This window comes from Mastomys coucha, unplaced genomic scaffold, assembly GCF_008632895.1.
Source record: "Mastomys coucha isolate ucsf_1 unplaced genomic scaffold, UCSF_Mcou_1 pScaffold17, whole genome shotgun sequence".
NCBI classification, from domain to species: Eukaryota; Metazoa; Chordata; class Mammalia; order Rodentia; family Muridae; genus Mastomys; species Mastomys coucha.
In genome coordinates, this window is record NW_022196899.1 from 13620117 (window position 1) to 13636568 (window position 16452).

Here is a 16452-nt window from a genome sequence, read left to right on the forward strand (position 1 = left end):
GAGGCGGAGCGTAAGTAAGCTCCAGAGAGGCAGGAGGCAGAAGGCATAAGATTAGAGCAGGAGGAGAAGCAGGCAGGAGAGAGCAAGAGGGAGAAGCATTGTAAAAGGATCCTGAAATAAACTGCAAAGGAAGAGCTCGTGTAGTTGCGTCTTTCTTGCTGGATGAGGAGGACGCAACACTTTTAGACATGTTTACTTTTGTGAGTTAGCATTTCCTCTTATACCTTTTAATGTTGTTTCTTTGTTTCAATGGCATTTTGAGTATACTGTATCAGGGAGAGGTTCTCAAGTCACGCCTATTTCTAAATTTTACTTTGATATTTATTTCTTTCCATAGACTTGAGGAAATTTCTGTGATTTCATTAAATTTTCTGTGCCTTTAGTTTTTAAAAGTATCTCAGCTTTCTCTATACTATCATCTAGGGTTGATATAATCTTCTATTTATATTCAATAGAATTTGATTTTTAGGGAGGTTTCAAAGTGTGTAACCATGCTAATTTTTATTTGATATTTTAATGTAGTATCCCCTCTACCTTTTCCACATCCGTGGTATGTTTTCTTCTGTTTGATCAAGTCTATTGGTGACTCATTTCCCTGTGTTTTCTATTTGATTCCTTGTTTTCAATGCCCACATTTTCTTTCTTTCCACCCCTGCCCCATCTCAATTTTCTAGTTTGCACCTCTTATATATTGGGCAGATGCTCTCCTCTATGTTTCTGGTTCTGTTCCTCAGGACTGGAATTTTTGGCCTTCCTTCAAGGTTTGTATCCTCTTTTTTATTGATGATTTTTTTTTAAGTAAGAATATAAATTATTCATCTGGCATTTTAGGAGTCATATTGCCTTGCCTTGTCATACTTCCTTCATTTCTGTGTTTTAGTTTGTGCATCTGCTGCTTTGGATGTCTCTTCACTTTACCTGGAGCATCTTAGTGAGTAGATGGCTTTTGAGTGCTTAATTCCCAGTGCTATCCTGGGGGAGGGGGAGGGGAACCGGCTATTATAGCAACAACATCAAACTAAACAAAATATAGGAATATACTTAAAATTGAGTAAAGGCTGGTTATATACCTGTAAAACAGCAAATAGCAAAAACTGAGCAGAGCATGTGATAAAGAGCATTTAGGGTAAATGTAGAAATACTAGCTGAATGAGTTAAAGGGGAAGAGAGAAGGGGAAATAAGGGGAAAAGAAGAATGTTGGAAGGAGAGCTGCCATGCCAGGAGAGGAGACCCCTTGCCTGAAAAGAGTAGAGGACAGGAAGGCATAGCCAACATGTAAAAGTGCCAGCAAACTGGAGGGAAATGAGTATCACTTTGCATGGAATGCTGGGATGCTGCTCCTCTTTAGAAGGGACATGGATGACTTGGTTCTTTCTACACTCAACCTGACTGTGACTAAAGAATCAGGAGACAAAGGTACAAAGAGTCCCAACAGGAGAAGAAAAGCTGTGGGTTCCTTCCAAGTTAATAAAAATCAGACATGACAGAGGGAGACCTCCTGAAGACCTTGGTGACAGAGAAGAAAAGGGAGACCAATCGACAAAATAGGATGAAAGAAGAGAAAGACACTCCTGAAGAGATTCACACTCTGGGATGCTGAGATTCTGGGACCATCCATTCCAGCCTAGTGCATAACTCGACTCAACTACATCGAAGCTGATTCTTTCAAAGACTTGCTTCCAGGACTTTTGCAGAATAGCTGACTTGTCTATCCAGCCTTTCAGACTGTCATAGTCAAGACGTCAGCTAAGCAATGAACTTTCTCAGCACACAGTGACTAGGAGACAAATGATGCCAGGTAGCTCTCCTTTGAGAAAGCTAAATTTCCTATTTCCCTTTGGGCCCCCAGAAAGGAATTCTTCACCCCAATTCAGCTGGAAGCAGATAAAAGAGGAGCATCGTCCTAGTTCCTTATGTAGGGGTGGATGGTTCTGGTTATTTTATGAATTATAGATATGTTTTCATTTCAAGGATACTTTACAAATGTAAAGGGAACTAGAGAGCTTAAACTAGGGGATTTCTATCTTTCTTTCCTTTTCTCTATCCTTCCTTCCTTAGGTAAAAAGGAGGGGGATGGGAAAGAAAGGGGGGATATAGTAATATAGAAATTATAGAAACAGACAAATAGGGATAGATTAGCAAATTTACTCTTGAGCAAAGTATTACATAGCTGTATGTTACATTGGTACAGAAGTTATTTGATACAAATTTGACATTTTCATTGGTATGAATTTTGTATTGATATAAAATTAGGATCAATATTGTTACTCTTACACTGGCATTGTGCCTATATAACACAATTAAGAATACAAGGCTTAGTTAGACTCAGTCCTTCTATTACTGTTATTAAAAACTGTTTTGAGATGACTAAGCCTGTGAGTTAAAGGTCAAATAGGAAATTCATGGCTCTGAATTAATTGTTAAGGTGTTTTCAGTTATTTTAATTAGAAGTGGCTGAAAGTAGTTAACAGACAACAGTGCAGATTACTTTACATAGTTGGTTTTCAAAAAATGCCAAAACTCCACAGAATGTGACATTTAATGTTATTAACTTGTTGTTGAGACAAGTCTGCTCCTGACAACATTCCCTTTCTTGAATTCAAAGAAGAAATTGAGCATCAGTGAAGTTTCTCCAGTTGTGGCGAGAGAGCCACTAGGCAAGAATTGTCTCATTTCATCTACGGACAAATTACTGTCTAGAAAAAGGACACACTATATGGAATAGTCGACTGATAATCCCTGCCAAGACATGGTAATCAGCCCTTTAAAATTCTGCTTTACAAAGCTCTGTCAGATGACCCTGGGCCGGAAGGCTGAAGACCAATACTCCAACATTTTGAAGTATAAGGGGCTGTTCAGATGGTCAGCAGTCTCAATAAATTGGCTAAATTTTGGAAGCTATATTTTGTGCTTCTCATATTTTCAGGTAAATTAGTCATTCTTGGATTTCTGATGAGATTGAAGACTGGTAGTGTCATAGCCAAACCAAGTTGATTAGCCCTGAGAATGATGATATAGATTTGAGAGGATGGTTTTCAGTTGGCATACACTCTAGACCCAGGACATGAGTCAGGTATAGAAGTATAAGTATTTTAAGATAGGATAGATGGCATAGAAGGTCCTATTTAATTGGCAAAGATGATGGACTGGGTGTTAAGTTTATCTTGTAATAAACTATTATGGTAATAAAAAAAAGAAAGAAGAATGTTATAGAGAGAAAGAGGAACGTTCAAGAACTTAAAAATTTCCTAATAATTTTCATAAGCAAAATTAATGTAAGAATACAAGTCATATATAAAATCTTTAAAAAGATAAATCTAAGGTATCACTAAAGGTATGGTAAAAGGGAAAGGGGTGGGCAAATAAAAGGAAATAAAAGGATCACACCATGTGATGGCTATTTTTATGACCAACTAGAGAGGATCAAGAATCATATAAGAAAAAAAATCTCTGGGTGTGTATGTAAGGGGGTACAGACCCACCCTGAGCATGGGCAGCACTTTCCTATGGACTGGGTTTTTAGGCTAAATAAAAAGGAGAAAGTACTAAATACTAGCAGTTACAGCTCTCTGCTCCCCAACCGTGCGTGCCAAGGACTGGCTGCTGCACACCACTTCACACAGCTGCTGCTGTGAGTTTATCACTATGATTGACTGTAACCTTTGCGAGCTCAAATGGTTCTGCCTTCCTTAAGTGACTTTCATCATTTATTTTATCATACAATAAGAAAAGTAACCAATAGACATGCTTCAACAAAATCAGAAGGGATGATAAAAACTTGAAAATCTCTCTTCTTGAAAGAGAGGTAAGCTTAACACTGCTAAAAGTCCAGTGAAAGTAACAGAGAAATACTGTAGTGAAGTGGGTGCAAACAAGGGATGACCCATGGGTTGTGTACAGTCTTGTCTGTTGACGGCAGTGAAGTGGATGCAAACAAGGGATGACCCATGGGATGTGTACAGTCTTGTCTATTGCTATGCTAGTGCTGAGCCCACCCAGGTGTCAGGTGTCTTCAGAACTGTGTTCATTTTCTGTCTTTCCTTCTTTGTGTACCAAAAGGATCTGGTAGCCACATTAACTGTGTGGCTTTGACTGGGCCATTTTCTCACATCTTTCCAAAGATGGATCAGTCTAAGTCCAAAGCTCTTAGATGATCAGGTTGGGTACCGCTGATGGCACAGCATCCTCTTTTTTTGTTTGTTTTTAAAAAATATTTTTATTAAATATTTTCTTTATTTACATTTCAGATGTTATCTCCTTTCCAGGTTTCCCCTCCGAAAAGCTACCTATCCCCTACCACCTCCCCCTGCTCACCAGTCCACCGACTCTCACTTCCTGGCCCTGGCATTCCCCTACACTGGGGCATCAAGCCTTCACAGGACCAAGGGCCTCACTTCCCATTCATGTCCGCCTAGGCCATCCTCTGCTACATATGCAGCTGGAGCCATGAGTCCTTCCATGTGTACTCTTTGGTTGGTGGTTTAGTCCCTGGGAACTTTGGGGGTATTGGTTAGTTCATATTGTTGTTCCTCCTATGGGGCTGCAAACCCTTCAGCTCCTTGAATCCTTTCTCTAGCTCCTCCATTGGGGGACCCTGTGCTCAGTCTAATGGTTGACTGAGAGTATCTACCTCTGTATTTGTCAGGCACTGTTAGATCCTCTCAGGGGACAGCTATATCAAGCTCCTGTCAGCAAGCACTTGTTGGCATCCACAATAGTGTCTGGGTTTTGGTGACTGTATATGGGATGGATCCCCAGGTGGGGCAGTCACTGGATTGTCCTTCCTTCAGGCTCTGCTGCACACTTTACCTCTGTAACTCCTCCCATGGGTATTTTTTCCCCCTTCTAGAAAGGATCAAAGTATTCACACTTTGGTCTTCCTTCTTCTTGAGCTTCATGTGGTTTGTGGATTGTATCTTGAGTATTCTGAGCTTCTCGGATAATATCCACTTATCAGAGAGTGCATACCATGTGTGTTCTTTTGTGATTGGGTTACCTCACTTAGGATAATATCCTCCAGATTGATCCATTTGCCAAAGTATTTAAAAAATTCATTGTTTTTAATATCTTGAGTAGTACTCCATTGTGTAGATGTACCACATTTTCTGTATCAATTCCTCTGTTGAGGGACATTTGGGTTGTTTCCAGGTTCTGGCTATTATAAATAAGGCTGCTATGAATATAGTGGAGCATGTGTCCTTATTACATGTTGGAGCATCTTCTGGGTATATGCCCAGGAGTGGTATAGCTGGGTACTCAGGTAGTACCGTGTTCAATTTTTTGAGAAACTGCCAAACTGAGTTCCAGAGAGGTTGTACCAGCTTGCAATCCTACCAGCAATGGAGGAGTGTTCCTCTTTCTCCACATTCTTGCCAGAACCTGCTGTCACCTGAGTTTTTGATCTTAGCCATTTTGACTGGTGTGAGGTGGAAACACAAGGTTGTTTTGATTTGCATTTTCCTGATGACTAAGGATGTTGAACATTTTTTAGGTACTTCTCAGCCATTTGGTATTCCTCAGTTGAGAATTCTTTGTTTAGCTCTGCACCCCATTTTTCAGAGGGTTATTTCGTTCTCTGGAGCCTAACTTCTTGATTTCTTTGTATACCTTGGATATTAGCCCTCTATCAGATGTAGGGTTAGTAAAGATCTTTTTCCAATCTGTTGGTTGCCATTTTGTCCTGTTGACAGTGTTGTTTGCCTTACAGAAGCTTTGCAATTTTATGAGGTCCCATTTGTCAGTCCTTGATCTTAGTGGATAAACTATTGGTATTCTATTCAGGAAATTTTCCTCTGTGCCCATGTGTTCAAGGCTCTTTCCCATTTTCTCTTCTATTATTTTCAGTGTATCTGGTTTTATGTGGAGGTCCTTGATCCATTTGACTTGAGCTTTGTACAAGGAGATAGGAAGGGGTCAATTTGCATTCTTCTACATGCTGACATCCAGTTGAACCAGCACCATTTGTTGAAAATGCTGTCTTTTTTCCACTGGATGGTTTTAGCTCCTTTGTCAAAGATCAAGTGACCATAGCTGTGGGGGTTCATTTCTGGGTTTTCAATTCTATTCCATTGATCTACCTACCTGTCAATGTACCAATACTACGAAGTTTTTATCACAATTGCTTTGTTGCACAGCTTGAGGTCAGGGATGGTGATTTCCCCAGAAGTTCTTTTATTGTTGAGAATAGTTTTCGATATCTTTGGTTTTTTTGTTATTCCAAATGAATTTGCAAATTGCTCTTTCTAACTCTATGAAGAATTGAGTTGGCGTTTTGATGAAGATTGCATTGAATCTGTAGATTGCTTTTAGAAAGATGGCCATTTTTACTATATTAATCCCGCCAATCCATGAGCATGGGAGATCTTTCCATCTTCTGAAGATCTTCAATTTCTTTCTTCAAAAGCTTGGAGTTCTTGTCATACAGATCTTTTACTTGCTTGGTTAGAGACACACCAAAGTATTTTATATTATTTGTGACTATTGTGAAGGGTGTTATTTTCCTAATTTATTCCTCAGCCTGTTTATCCTTTGAGTAGAGGAAGGCTACTGGTTTGTTTTAGTTAATTTTATATCCATCTACTTTGCTGAAGTTGTTTATCAGGTTTAGGAGTTCTCTAGTGGAGTTTTGGGGTCACTTAAGTGTACTATTATATCGTCTGCAGATAGTAATATTTTGACTTCTTCCTTTCCAATTAATATCCCTTGACCTCCTTTTGTTTTCTAATTGCTCTGGCTAGGACTTTGAGTACTATATTAAATAGGTAGAGAGAGAGAGTAGACAGTTTTGTCTAGTTCCTGATTTCAGTGGGATTGCTCCAAGTAGAAACAAAAAGAACTATACAAAAAAATCAACCAAACAAGGAGTTGGTTCTTTGAGAAAATCAACAAAATAGATAAATTAGCCAGACTAATGAGAGGGCACTGAGACAGTATACTAATTATCAAAATCAGAAATGAAAAGGGAAGCATAACAACAGAAACCGAGGAAATCCAAAAACAAAAATCATCAGATCCTATACTCATCAGATCAAATCTGATATAAATCATCAGATCAAAGCCTATACTCAACAAAACTGGAAAATCTGAATGAAATGGACAATTTTCTATACAGATACCAGGGACCAAAGTTAAATCAGGATCATATAAATGATCTAAACAGTCTCATAACCACAAAAGAAATAGAAGCAGTCAGTAATAGTCTCTCAACCAAAAAAGCCCAGGAACAGATGGGTTTAGTGCAGAGTTTTATCAGACTTTCAAAGAAGACCTAACACCAATACTCCTCAAACTATTCCACAAAATAGAAATGGAAGGTACTCTACCCTATTCTTTCTATGAAGTCACAATTAGTCTGATAGCTAGACCACACAAAGACTTAACAAAGAAATAGAACTTCAGACCAATTTCCCTTATGAATATAGATACAAAAATACTCAATAAAATTCTGTCAAACTGAATCCAAGAACACATCAAAACGATCATCCATCACAATCAAGTAGGCTTTATCCCAGGGATGCAGGGATGGTTCAATATACAGAAATCCATCAACGTAATACACTATGTAAACAAACTCAAAGAAAAAAAACCATATGATCATTTCATTAAATGCTGAGAAAGCATTTGATCAAATCCAACACCCCTTCATGATAAAAGTCTTGGAGAGATTAGGAATTCAAGGCCCATACCTAAACACAGTAAAAGCAATAGACATCAAACCAGTAGCCAACATCAAACTAAATGGCACAGCATCCTTGTGTTCTCTTCATTTCCTGAGCCAAGCCTCCTGCCACCTGCCTTTCAGTGTCTGGCCTTTCTGCTTTCTTTAACTGCCTCCTCTATGTATCTTTCATGGGACTGCATGGCTGACTTCAGACTCTCTGACTTATGATTATCCCTGTGTTCACACCTGCAGGGTATGTCCCTTCTAAGCAGTAGTTCCGCTTCAAGATTGTGTCTATGCATAGAGCTCTGGCCAAGGGGTGGGGCGTGACATGGATTTGCCTTCCCTGCTTGAGGGGTCCACTAGAGGATTCAATCTCAAAGAAAACTACAACTGGCTTTGAATTTTGTGAGGACTGTGGGCTTGACTATGGGGCGGGGGAGGATGTGAGCCTCTTTTCCTTGGAGCCCCCAGGCTCTAACGATAAAGTTTCTGCCTCTTCAACTCCAACATTGCAGAAAACTGTGCTGGAGCTGTGTGTAGGGTGCTTCTGGCTGAGTCGCCCTTTTATGTCTCAGCACCTTTCACCTGTCTAATCATCTTATGCCTTCCTGAAGTGTCTTATCTTGTTGGTTTAGAATCTAGTATTTTTGCCAGGTGGCGGTGGCGCATGCCTTTAACGGGTGGTGGTGGTGGTGGTGGCGGCTGCGGCGGCGGTGGCGCACACCTTTGATCCCAGCACTTGGGAGGCAGAGGCAGGCGGATTTCTGATTTCAAGGCCAGCCTCCTCTACAGAGTGAGTTCCAGGACAGCCAGGGCTACACTGAGAAACCCTGTCTTGGAAAAAAAAAAAGAATCTAGTATTTTCTTTCTAACATCTATTTATTTATTTATTTAGTGCATGTATGTATGTGTATGTATGTGTGTACAAGAAAACCCGTGCGCAACGAGGACAGCTTGTTGGAATAGATTCTCTCCTTTCATCATGTGGGACCCTGGCAAGCACTATTACCTGCTGATCTATCTCACCAGTCAGTAGAGAAGAATGATCCTTTCTGTGGCTAGATGCACTTGGAAAAAAAATACAAAAATAGAAGACACACAAGTCTTACACAAAACAAAACAAAACACCTGTAGTTCTAACCTATGAGAGCTGATTCACAATGTTTCTGAAATAGTTGTGTAAAGCCATGTTCTATGTATGTGGCTTCCTGCAGTCCTTGACTGGACACCACTTTTAGCTCTTGGCCTTTCCTCTCCTCATATCGTACCTAGCACACCAAGGCACAGAGGCTAGTCTTTTTGTAACAAGTGCTACAAATGAACTTTCTTCCCTTCCAGAGGGTACGATCCAGAGGACAGAATCTTCATGGCTAATTTTTCATCTTTGCTTTTGCAGATTGAGAAATGGCATGCAACGTACCTAACCAAAGACAACGGACTATGTCAACATCAGGAGAAAGTCTATATGAAATTCTTGGTCTGCATAAGGGCGCATCATGTGAAGAGATTAAGAAAACCTACAGGTACCATGGAAGCTCAGTGGGGACAGGTACCATGGAAGCTCAGTGGGGACAGGTACCATGGAAGCTCAGTGGGGACAGGTACCATGGAAGCTCAGTGGGGACAGGGACCATGGAAGCTCAGTGGGGACAGGGACCATGGAAGCTCAGTGGGGACAGGTACCATGGAAGCTCAGTGGGGACAGGTACCATGGAAGCTCAGTGGGGACAGGTACCATGGAAGCTCAGTGGGGACAGTTCCTGTCCTACTGTTGGTGGTTTCTGGGGACTGGCAAGTGGCACCAAACTAAAGACCTAAGCTTCTTGCCAAGACCCGGGTGATCTGACGTCTGGACCCATGTTTCCTATTGTGTAGTATCAACAGTTCAGAATAGACAGGCATCGCAGTGATTTTTGAAAGAATTGCTCTATGATGCCCTGCCTGAGGAAAGTTAATACTCTAGACCGCTGAGAGGGAGTCATTAGGAAGGAGGAGGAAGGAAACCTAAGCCAATCAGTAGCTGCATTTTAACCCATGTGGCACTAGATCCGGGATAAAGGTTTGTCACAAATGCTGTGCTGTCAACCACACTGGCCTTCAGTTTTGCTCTTTTCATATCTGACTTGCTTCTAATAGTTACTGTAGGGAGAAACTGAAATATCATTTTATTTAAAATCCTAAGGATCGAAAATACATATCACATATAAAATACCTTGCTAATTTTAAACTATCAAAAATGAAGATGATACGCGTCTTGAATTTACCTAATTTTTATGGAGCGTTTGTTTCCTTCATCCTTTGCCACGTAGATAAGGCAGTAAAGGGTTAAATCGTCTTTGTTTTTACTCTCCGCCCATCTTTCTTTCTCCTAAGTACTGAAATGTAGACATCTTCGTGTTATTAAGCATCCTGTTTTCCTGTTTGTAGCCTATGGTTACTCTCAATGTATCTAGTCAATTTATCATTTATTATTTAACATGGGAGTTATTTTAGTTTCTTTTTATGCTTAGTATCCTGTACATAAATCTCAGTATGTGTTTCCAACTGTTTCCTAATAGAAGAGTAAAACTGTACTTTTATAAGACAAAATGAATTGAAACATGTTAATTTTAATTAATATATACTTGATTCTGTCCTGAACTGTTTTTTTTTTTTAAGCTTATAGTTCTTAATGTATGGAATTAAAAAATTTTTGGTTTTTTTTTTTTTTTTTTTTTTTTTTTTTTTTTTTTTTTTCGAGACAGGGTTTCTCTGTATACCTCTGGCTGTCCTGGAACTCACTCTGTAGACCAGGCCAGCCTCAAACTCAGAAATCTGCCTGCCTCTGCCTCCCAAGTGCTGGGATTAAAGGTGTATGCCACCACCACTGCCTGACATTAAAATTTTTGAAATAGACAAATTGTTAATAATTTCTGTGATGTCTTTGTCCTACTTGTCATGGCTAAAAACAATTAAGATATTATAAGCTTTATCAGCTTCCTTCTCCTTTCAGTACATGTATGATTTGCTTTGACATTAAATCTTTGATCCTTTCAGGACTTATTTTGGGATAAGGGATGAGGCAGGATTTCAGACACGGTTTTGTGAAATTAGCAGCCCACCAATATTTACTGATGTCTCCAATTTTACCAATAATGAGACCTTCTTTGGTCTTGAGCTTCACCATATGATAAAGTATGGGAGCTGATCTGGCCCCCCCAGAAGCTTATCCAAGTGGCAGTCCTTCAGGCTGCTGTATTACGGTCCAGTTGTTTGAAAATGGTGGAGGATTCGTAAAGCCAATGTGGATCTTGTAACACATATTTCACCTGGAGCACTGGGGGCAGAGAAGGATTTACTGTTTATTCACACCAGAGTTTCCCAAGTGTGCCTAGGAGTGGCTCGACACACAACTGATGAACAACCTACTTGGAACATTTCCGACCATGTTTTAAAGTTTCAGACCACTATTGTGAGGTTCTTGGGGGATGAAAATCAAAACAATTGCATTTTAGGCTTAGTAACAATAAAAATGTGCTCTGAAATGGGGAGCAAAAAAGCTTTATCAAACTTCCTTGCCATTCTTAAAGCTCAATTTACAAATGGGACTTTTAATTGCCTTTATTAATTTTGGGAGCTGAGATTTCAGGTCATATCCTAATTACAGCATTAATTATGTCGTGCTGCTTGCAAGTTTAATAATCACAACATAAAATCTTTTCATGTAATCAGTGTCTTGCCATTAATTTTGTTTTAATGTCATACAAATATTATTTTTCAGCTGATTAGGGCACTAGCATGCTACCCAGAGCATCTACTTCTACCTAAATTAGACATTTGTATTCTGCAAGTTATTCAAAATGCAGGAGCAGGCTGAAAATCCACTGAGAATACTATTCCTATATTCAGAGATCTGCATTGAAACAGTGACCACATAGCGAGCTGAAAGCCAGTGAGATGTAATAAAATTACTGACTGTGGTCCATATGCTGTTTGACCCCAGGTCAGTAGATGGGATAAAATTACTGTTAATGATCGCTGTTAGGATCTTTCGTTTGCCCTCTTGAAAACAAGATAGAGCTAGAAAGTTTCTTCTTTTATCTTTATCTAAATTTTCTGATAGATATTAAATAATAGATTCATTTGAATACGTACATGTTCTAGGTCGTCTCCTCAGGGGAAACAATGTTATTAATTTCTTGCATACTTTTCTGAAGAAAGCTCATGAGCAGAGAGAACTTCCAGACTGGGCAAGATGGAGTAGACTTATCTCTCACTGCACCTTCTGATACGCTTGGCTGAAATTCTTGAGAATGACACAAGAGACAACTAAAGAGAAATCCGGGAGCTAGAACGGGGCGAACAGGCTAGTGACCTCAGCTCCAAAGGAGTAACAACCATAAAACATTCTAGTATTCTTTCACTCCTCACCCACCAGAGCATAACCCAGAAAGGACGTTTTCTCAGTGGTCAACCAGTCTTCCAACAGAACTAACCCAGGTGACCTTAACCTTTCCTCAACTTGAACTACACATCACCCAGCAACCCTAAACAAGTCCTGCATTAATAGAAAGATTGTCAGTTGAAAGTCCCTTAACAATAAGGACAGGGGGAGCACTTGCAGGGCTATAGCCCAAGACTCCGCCTTTCCACTCAGACTCCATCCGGCAGAGATTCCTTCTGGAAAGATGGATTCAACAGTAGGCACCCAGTTCTGGAAGTGAACTTCTGTCAGAGGAGGTTGCAGAGTCCCTTCCCCAACCCGAAAACACTCAGCCAAAATGAAGTCCCTCTCAGTTTTCCCAGGTACTATAAAGAATGCTGAAAGGACTCGTGTGAGGATGGAGAGATGGCTCAGCAGCTAAGAGCTCTGGCTGCTCTTCCAGGAGTCCCAGGTCCAATTTCCAGCACCCACATGGGAGCTCACAACTGGTTATAACTCTAGTTCCAGTGGATTCAATGCCCTCTTTTGCCTCAGTGCCCACAGCAGGTATACATAGATATACATGCGTGCCAAACAACCATACACATAAAATAAAAATGTAAATGTTGTAGAAGAAAGGCTCATAGGAGGCAAAGTAGGAAATCAAAATAGCACCAGAGAGGCTCTGAAAAATCAGATTGGAATCACCTGCAAAAGTAAACTGATATCCACATGTTAAACCTAAGCAAGTGACTCTTTGTTAGACTAAAAATGAAGAGAACCCAAATATCTCCAGTCAAGATATCCAGATATGTTTTTTAAATCACCTATCATAAAAAGAACTAAGAAAGTCACAACCTGAATGAGAAAGCTCATCAGTTGACTCCCATACTGAGAGGAGACAGACACTGGAATTGTCTGCTGAGTATTGAAAGTAAATCCATAGGCATGTGGAAGAGGGCTCAACACAATCTTCAGATTGTTGCGAAGCAAATGAAGCTGTAAAAAAAAAAAATCCCAGGAAAGCAAGCTCATAGCAAAAGATTCAAGTGAATTACAATGGAGAAGTAACAGAAACCATGCTAATAAGTAGAGCTCAGAAAGACTGGTAAGGACTCCAAAAAGAATCACTGGAGTTCAGGGATGAACCAGTAAAATTTACCCAGTATGAACAACAGAGAGATAATAAATTAAAAACAATCCAGTTTTAGAAATCCATGGCTTACTAACAGATTGCCGTGTGGCCCTGAAGTCTCAGGTGGAAGGAAGAGAAAGAATGGACTAAGAGAGTGTTTGGAGAGTTAATTGCTGAAATCCACCCAAATTTAGCAAAACCCACAAACTACAGCTAGTGGACCCAAGTGAATACAAATAGGCAAACAAAAGAAATCTAACACAAACAGAGTTTGAAAGTAGAAAAATAAAAAAAACCATTGTTGTTTCTACTGGGCAACAGCCACTTGAGTGACAGGCCAGAAGCAACAGAATCTGAAAGGAAGTGGACATGCCATTTTTCAAGTGCTGAAGGAGGATTGCAAATATGGCATCTCATAAAATTGAATTGTATTTTAGCTATCAGGGGAAGTTAAGGAAGTTAAGAAATACACAGACAAGGACATCCAGAAGAATTTGACAGTAGTAGATCAATTCTTAGAGAATGGCGCAAACTTGGGTGTGCCCACACAAATGTGAACACACACATACACATACACACAATCTATGCCATATATGCAAGCACACACACAAAATTAAAAAATAAGTACTTCAAGAAGTTTTTCAAAATCTAGGAAATTACAAAATGAGTGTCATGCAATGAAGAAAGAACAATGGAGACAGTTGAGATCTGGGTAAAATAAGACTACCCTCTCCTGGGCTTCCTAAAGTATGAACTGCTGGGCTCAAAGTTATCTCACCACATGATACTTGATTGTCCTGAAAGGCAATGAGATTTACGCATTTTGCTAAAAGTCACAAAATCTGGATACCAACATATTCACAGACCATTTGAAGGCACCCACCTCAAATGACTAAGAAAACTATGGAAAAATACTACAAATAACCCACAGGAAGACAAAAAAATAGAAAATGGGGGGAAGAAATAGCAAACAGAAACAAAACAAAACAAAGAAAAGGAAAGTAAATAAGAAATAGACTTAATACTTAACATGAGATGGATTGTCAGCCAAGACATGTGTTTTTTTTCTTAAACAGTTTGAATATACAACCCATCCTATTTCATTCATTCCATTTTAATATATCCCAGCAATGACCAGCTCTGAAAGGATCTTACTCTTTCACTTACTGCCATGGTACAGGTGTACCGTGAGTTCATCAGCTTTCTGTTGGCAGTCATGGTTTTAGAGTGAAATGTGCCCTGTAGTTTTTATATTTGAAAAAGTTGGTCTGCAACTAGTGGCATTGTTTTGGAAGGTCATAGAACTTTTGGGAAGTGGAGCTCAGGTGTAGGAAGTGAGTCATTAGAGGTGGCCCATGAGGTTATGTAGTCCTGCCCTACTTCCTGACCACTCACTGATTCCTGGGTACAGATGCAATGTAACCAACCACCTCATACTCCTGCCATGATGAGCTCCCTGCCAGGATTGATGGTATACTACCAAGTAGTAAGCCAAAATGAACTCTTGCCCTCCTCCTCCTCCTCCTCCTTCTCCTCCTCCTCCTTCTTCTTCTGTTTTTTGAAACAGGGTTTTTTCTGGGTTGCCCTGGCTGTCCTGGAACTCACTCTGTAGACCAGGCTGGCCTCAAACTCAGAAATCTGCCTGCCTCTGCCTCCCAAGTGCTGGGATTAAAAGTGTGTGCCACCAGAGCCCAGTGAACTCTTGCTCTCTTAAGCTACTACTTGTCTCGTACTTATTTGCTCACAACAGCTAAACTAATTAGGTGGTTACTCTTCAAGGCTGTCTTTTTAAACAGTACTTGAACTTCTTATAGAGGGAAAGCTCATTGCTGGAAGGATGTGGAGGAAATGAAATAGTCTTTGTTTCCATCCTCTTCTCAGTTATGTGTGTTCTGATCCCAAAACGCTGAAACAAAGGTCCACATTATTCAAATAAACCATTTGCTTTCACAATTCTGGTTGTTTCTGATTAGGGACCTGAAATTACAGATAGCCCATGCAAATAAACAAGGACATGTATCAATAGGAAAAGGAGAAATATTCTTTAAGAGGGGTGTGCAAAATTGAGAAGGAGATTTTTGGCACCTTTAGTCTTTTATGCCTTTAGAGAATTACCATAAGTAACTGCTTCAAAGACCACATAAATCTCTCCGATGTCTGTGGATAAATCCATCACAGGGTCTGTGAAATGTCTTTTCCTTTGAATTTCTGAAACTGAACTATGTATGCTTCATTAAGAAATTGTTCTAGTAGAGTTCCCTACTACCTCAAAGGACAGTGGGGGGAAGGTGACAATGGGAAGGCTTTTAGTGTGTCAGTCTATAAGCTACTTAAGCACATCATTTGTTGAGATTTTGTAGAAAGAATGAGACCATTTTCTCCAAGTACATGAAACCCTTTGTGAGAAGGCACAATGGGAACTGAGCGAACAACCCTCATCATTCTTCTCATTCTAAAATTAGCCTGCCACTTGGTTGTGCTGTTTTAAAGGCCATTTATCCAGCTCACACAAGGTGAATTTTAGGTCGTATCTAAAGTGACCTATTGTGGAATGAAACTCAAGGCATCTCTCCTGGCACTGACAGTAAGGAATAAACTGTCTTCAGCCCTGTAGTGCTCATTCCAAGGACATTAGCATCCAAGGTGATTTAATCCATTCTTATTACTGATGGGCAAAGTCACTTCATCCTTACCAGTGTTTGCAGATGAGCAATGTCTTTTCTTCTTATTCTGAGCTTAGAAATCTTACCACCTACTTAATGCATTATTGGACAGAAGGCTCTATTAAAATGCTCGGGTTCCAGAAGGTCAAAGGCTGATCTCTATTCCTGACATCTGTTCTAACTTTACATTAGCATGTTTTGCCTTCCTAACTTAGTTTCTCTGAGTCAACATAGTTTTTTTAGGAAGCTCCTGAATGAAGCTGGTGAAGGAGGAGGGAGAGATGTAGTGAAATGTGGGGCGGGTAGACAACTGAGGAGCTAATAGGGACTTGAAATGAGGGACTTGGGGATTTTCAACTGACCCTCTCAACTAGTTCAAGAACTTTAGTGTCTTAGGGTTTTACTGCTGTGAACAGACGCCATAACTAAGGCAACTTGCTTGGCAGTTCCTCCGGAAATTGGACATAGTCCTACCAGAGGACCCAGCTATACCACTCCTGGGCATATATACACAGAAGATGCTCCAACATGTAATAAGGACACATGCTCCACTATGTTCATAGAAGACTTATTTATAATAGCCAGAAA

General features: G+C 40.0%; 1 protein-coding gene across 3 annotated transcripts in view; it reads left to right on the forward strand.

Moving 5' to 3' along the window:
• Positions 1-16452, forward strand: part of Dnajc5b (DnaJ heat shock protein family (Hsp40) member C5 beta) — a 120235-nt gene that overhangs the window by 37273 nt on the left and 66510 nt on the right. For all 3 annotated transcript variants that reach the window (XM_031376423.1, XM_031376422.1, XM_031376424.1), the window contains exon 2: positions 9061-9187. In XM_031376423.1, the coding sequence (XP_031232283.1) occupies positions 9069-9187 (119 nt within the window). In that variant the 5' untranslated portion in view covers positions 9061-9068. The remainder of the gene's footprint in view (positions 1-9060; positions 9188-16452) is intronic.